This window comes from Salvelinus sp. IW2-2015, unplaced genomic scaffold (assembly GCF_002910315.2).
Source record: "Salvelinus sp. IW2-2015 unplaced genomic scaffold, ASM291031v2 Un_scaffold3015, whole genome shotgun sequence".
In the NCBI taxonomy this organism is placed as follows: domain Eukaryota; kingdom Metazoa; phylum Chordata; class Actinopteri; order Salmoniformes; family Salmonidae; genus Salvelinus; species Salvelinus sp. IW2-2015.
Window position 1 is genome coordinate 58,936 of NW_019944307.1, and position 5,574 is coordinate 64,509.

At 49.3% G+C, this 5,574-nt stretch overlaps 1 protein-coding gene across 1 annotated transcript in view; it reads right to left on the bottom strand.

The window, feature by feature from the left end:
* The window catches only part of LOC112075175 (rho GTPase-activating protein 29-like), a gene marked incomplete at its 5' end in the record, with an annotated part of 16,877 nt that extends 14,150 nt beyond the window's left edge, over positions 1-2,727 (bottom strand). The window contains one exon of the mRNA XM_070440789.1: positions 2,480-2,727. Within this exon, the coding sequence (XP_070296890.1) occupies positions 2,480-2,727 (248 nt within the window). The remainder of the gene's footprint in view (positions 1-2,479) is intronic.
* Positions 2,728-5,574: the final 2,847 nt, after the last annotated feature.

Below are 5,574 nucleotides of genomic sequence, written 5' to 3' on the forward strand. Positions count from 1 at the left end.
AGTTTCTAAACTACTGAGGTAGCAGGAACACCTGGCCCCAGAGTTTCTAAACCACTGAGGTAGCAGGAACACCTGGCCCCAGAGTTTCTAAACTATTGAACCGTCTTCGATATCACCGTTCATACTAATAGTTAGTCAGCGTAACTCTGCTAGTCGTCCTGTAACACGATGTACATGGTCTTCAAATAGAAAAAGGTAAGATATGCCAGCAAAGGCAGAAATATGTTGTGGCTGTGCAGAACACTAATCTCAGTAAAAAGTGTCTTTTCAGCCTGCAGTGCTGGAGTACTAAACCAATTCTTGTGTCATTAATTTATTGTAGCCACTAGATGGCGGTGATGCAGCTTAAAGACATTTACAAACTTGGCAAACCAATTTGAAGAAGACAACGTTCTCTGATCATTGGCTGATCACTCTCAACCCATAGGAAACCCCCACCCAGTTGACTACTTTAAAATGGTGGAAGCCCTCAATAGCAATGTCCATGGTTATTTCCATATAATGATCTCTTATACATCCCTATGGAACATGGAAGCGAGTCACTGCCTTATCCGGGGACGTCACGGCCTTATCAGCTTGCTACCCRGGCGTCAACATCCCCGACACAAAGTAGTAGCAAAGTAGTAGCTAGCTAGCTAGATGGAGAACACAGAAGTTATTTTTAAGGGAGTGCATTTTGCAAYTGACTAGTTTACATCCTCTACCTTCACTAAAACCACTGCAAAGGTTTTGCATCGGGAAATGTCCAAGAGAATCCGACATCCTGCCCAAAACACATAACTTACTCCGAGGCTCCCATGCAGAAGCTACTTTCTGTCTCCAACACAACAACTGAAATTAAATTATAGATAAAAAATGAAATAGGAATGTTTTTATTAAACTAAAACTGAATAAAACCTAGTAAATCAAGTCGAAAAAATAACAAACTAAAACATTTTTATAAACGATTAGAAATACAAAACAAATATCAAACACAAAACTACAATAACCTTGGTTTGGTGCATTTCTAGCCATATCTTACCTGTGTAGGTGAGCTATGAGGAAAGGGTTCTGTAGTGTGTAGGTGAGCTATGAGGAAAGGGTTCTGTAGTGTGGTAGGTGAGCTATGAGGAAAGTCTGCTAGTGTGTATGAGCTTGGTGTAGTGTGAGGACTATTGAGGAAAGGGGTTCTGTTAGTGTGTAAGGTGAGCTATGAGGAAAGGGTTCTGTAGTGTGTAGGTGAGCTATGAGGAAGGGTTCTGTAGTGTGTAGGTGAGCTAGATGAGGAAAGGGTTCTGTAGTGTGTAGGTGAGTCTATGAAGGAAAGGGTCTGTAGTGTGTGGCTAGAGGAAAGGGTTCTGTAGTGTAGGTGAGCTATGAGGAAAGGGTTCTGTAGTGTTAGGTGAGCTATGAGGAAAGGGTTCTGTAGTGTGTAGGTGAGCTATGAGGAAAGGGTTCTGTAGTGTAGGTGAGCTATGAGGAAAGGGTTCTGTAGTGTAGGTGAGGCTATTGAGGAAAGGGTTCTGTAGTGTAGGTGAGCTATGAGGAAAGGGTTCTGTAGTGTGTAGGTGAGCTATGAGGAAAGGGTTCTGTAGGTGTTAGGTGAGCTATGAGGAAAGGGTTCTGTAAGTGTAGGTGAGCTATGAGGAAAGGGTTCTGTAGTGTGTAGGTGAGCTATGAGGAAAGGGTTCTGTAATGTGTAGGTGAGCTATGAGGAAAGGGTTCTGTAATGTGTAGGTGAGCTATGAGGAAAGGGGTCTGTAATGTGTAGTGAGCTATGAGGAAAGGGTTCTGTAATGTGTAGGTGAGACTATGAGGAAAGGGTTCTGTAATGTGTAGGTGAGCTATGAGGAAAGGGTTCTGTAATGTGTAAGGTGAGCTATGAGGAAAGGGTTCTGAATGTGTAGGTGAGCTATGAGGAAAGGGTTCTGTAGTGTGTAGGTGAGCTATGAGGAAAGGGTTCTGTAGTGTGTAGGTGAGCTATGAGGAAAGGGTCTGTAGTGTAGGTGAGCTATGAGGAAAGGGTTCTGTAGTGTAGGTGAGCTATGAGGAAAGGGTTCTGTAGTGTAGGTGAGCTATGAGGAAAGGGTTCTGTAGTGTGTAGGTGAGCTATGAGGAAAGGGTTCTGTAGTGGTGTAGGTGAGCTATGAGGAAAGGGTTCTGTAATGTGTAGGTGAGCTATGAGGAAAGGGTTCTGTAGTGTGTAGGTGAGCTATGAGGAAAGGGTTCTGTAATGTGTAGGTGAGCTATGAGGAAAGGGTTCTGTAGTGTGTAGGTGAGCTATGAGGAAAGGTGTCTGTAATGTGTAGGTGAGCTATGAGGAAAGGGTTCTGTAGTGTGTAGGTGAGCTATGAGGAAAGGGTTCTGTAATGTGTAGGTGAGCTATGAGGAAAGGGTTCTGTAGTGTGTAGGTGAGCTTGAGGAAAGGGTTCTGTAATGTGTAGGTGAGCTATGAGGAAAGGGTTCTGTAGTGTGTAGGTGTATATATCCCATCTCTTACTTGTGTAGGTGTGCGACGAGGAAGCGTAGGGTCTTGTAGTTTGCAGGAGGTAGCTGTCGTAACAGGTCCCTAATCTTAAAGATGACCGATTGAGTTTGATACTGGGCTGGTCTCCTCCAGGCTGGCTGGTTCTCAGGGGAGGCTGCCTCTCCCTCTACCCCAGGCTGGGTGCTCCTGGTCGGGGTTGTTCCTCCCCCTGGCGCGCCCCTGGTCCTGGAGGGCCCTGGCTGCAGCCTTCTCCTCGATGATCACCCTCTGGCTCTCCTTGGCCAATCCGATGAACTCATTATAGTAACGGTACAGGATCAGCGGCTCTGGTAACTACAGAAGATACAAATCAATCGAGAAAATCAATCAATATCTTTGGGAAATGGGTTGTACATTATTATATTGAGAACGATCTAGTGGTGTAAAACAAGGATGTTCTTTATCCCCATTTGAAATTTAAAACTGTCCCACCTGTCTCAGGTAGAGTTTGAGCACGTTGCCGGATGTCGTGGGGTGAGAGGTCAGAGAGCTCAACCAGGTCCTTGCCGTTCTCAACGCCTGACACAGCTTCTCACACGAGACTTAGACCCGTTCACACGGTAGATTCCCTGGACAAAAACACACAATATACCAGATCACCAACATCACAGATACCCTGGCCAGATACCGTCACACACAGATCACCCTGGCCAGAATACCGTCACACACAGATACCTGGCCAGATACCGTCACACACAGATACCCTGGCCAGATACCGTCACACACAGATACCTGGCCAAGAATCGTCACACACAGATACCCTGGCCAGATACCGTCACACACAGATCCTGCCAATCCGTCACACAGTACCTGGCCAGATACCGTCACACAGATACCCTGGCCAGATACCGTCACACATATACCCTGGCCAGATACCGTCAGCACATACCCTGGCCAGATCCCGTCACAGATACCCTGGCCAGATCCCGTCACAGATACCTGGCCAGATCCGCACAGATACCTGGCCAGATCCCGTCCAGATACCCTGCCAATCCGTCACAGATACCCTGGCCAAATACAGTCACAGATACCCTGGCCAGATACCGTCACAGATACCCTGGCCAGATCCCGTCACAGATACCCTGGCCAGATACCGTCACAGATACCGTCACAGATACCCTGGCCAGATACCGTCACAGATACCGTCACAGATACCCTGGCAGATCCCGTCACAGATACCCTGCCAGATCCCGTCACAGATACCCTGGCCAGATCCGCGTCACAGATACCCTGGCCAGATCCGTCACAGATACCCTGGCCAGATCCCGCTGGCCAGATCCCGTCACACAGATACCCTGGCCAGATCCGCGTCACACAGATACCCTGGCCATACCGTCACAGATACCCTGGTCAGATCCCGTCACAGATACCCTGGACAGATCCCGTCACAGATCCCTGCATCACAGTCCCTGGCAGATCCCAATCCTGGCCAGATCCATCACAGATACCCTGGCCAGATCCCATCACAGATACCCTGGCCAGATCCCATCACAGATACCCTGGCCAGATCCCATCACAGATACCCTGGCCAGATCCATCACAGATACCTGGCAGATCCCATCACAGATACGCGCCTGGCCAGATCCCATCACAGATACCCTGGCCAATCATCACAGATACCCTGGCCAGATCCCATCACAGATACCCTGGCCAGATCCCATCACAGATCCTGGACCAATACATCACAGATACCCTGGCCAGATACCATCACACATATACCCTGGCCAGTACCACATCACACAGATACCCTGGCCAGATCCCATCACAGATACCTGGCCAGATCCCATCACAGATACCCTGGCCAGATCCCATCACAGATACCCTGGCCAGATACCCATCACAGATACCCTGGCAGATACCATCACAGATACCCTGGCCAGATACCATCAACAGATACCCTGGCCAAGAATACCATCACAGATACCCTGGCCAGATACCATCACACATATACCCCCAGATACACACACAGATACCCTGGCAGATACCATCACAGATACCTGCCAGATACCATCACAGTACCCTGGCCAGATACCATCACAGATACCCTGGCACAGATACCATCACAGATACCTGGCCAGATACCATCACAGATACCCTGGCCAGATACCATCACAGATACCTGGCAGATACCATCACAGATACCCTGGCCAGATATCCAACCAGATACCTCAGATTTAGTTAGTGCTCTAACACAGTGTATCTTCATCCTGGGACGTAAAGGGTTCACATTTTAGTTGTTGACCGACGCTACACACACCTGATTCAAAATCTGCGAAAAATGTCTGATGAGTTGATTAGTGGAATCGTCAGTGTATTGCTAGGGCAACAACTAAAATGTGAACCCCTTTTATGGTCCCCAGCACCAGGATGAAGATACCGCTGCTATTGCAGATGCCCATTATGCAGATGTCCTTAGCGCTAGCTAACTTCCTACATTATTTTACCTCACATTTAGAAATCAAAGTTAGACTGCAGGCTGTTCTCTCTCTCTCTCTCGTTTCTAACCTTGTTTTTACCTTGAGGTTGAGTGCTCTGTCCTCGATCTCAGAGGTACACTTCCTGATGATGAAGGGGATCCCGTCTGGGCTGTTCTTAGCTGCCTGGGTAAAGTCTATCCCAAACAGATGTAGTCTTCCCTGCAGCTTCTTATGACCACACTGGATGGCCAGAGTTTCCAGACACTTCTTATGACAGGCCAGGGAGCACTGAGACAGGAGACGGGGAGAGACATGGGAAGGTGACTGGTACAAACCACACTTTGGAGCAAGATGAGCCCCAGTAGCCCCCCCACCAGCAGCCCCCTCCAGCATCCCCCCCCAGCAGCCCATCCCCCCAGCAGCCACAGCCCCACACCAGCAGCCACCAGCACCCCACCGAGCAGCCCACAGCGCCCACCAGCAGCCACAGCCCCACCAGCAGCCACAGCCCGCCACCAGCAGCCCACAGCCCCCCAGCAGCCACAGCCCCCCCAGCAGCCACAGCCCCACCAGCAGCCACAGCCCCCCCGAGCAGCCACAGCCACCCCCAGCCCCTCCCAGCATCCCCACCAGCAGCCACAGCCCCCCCAA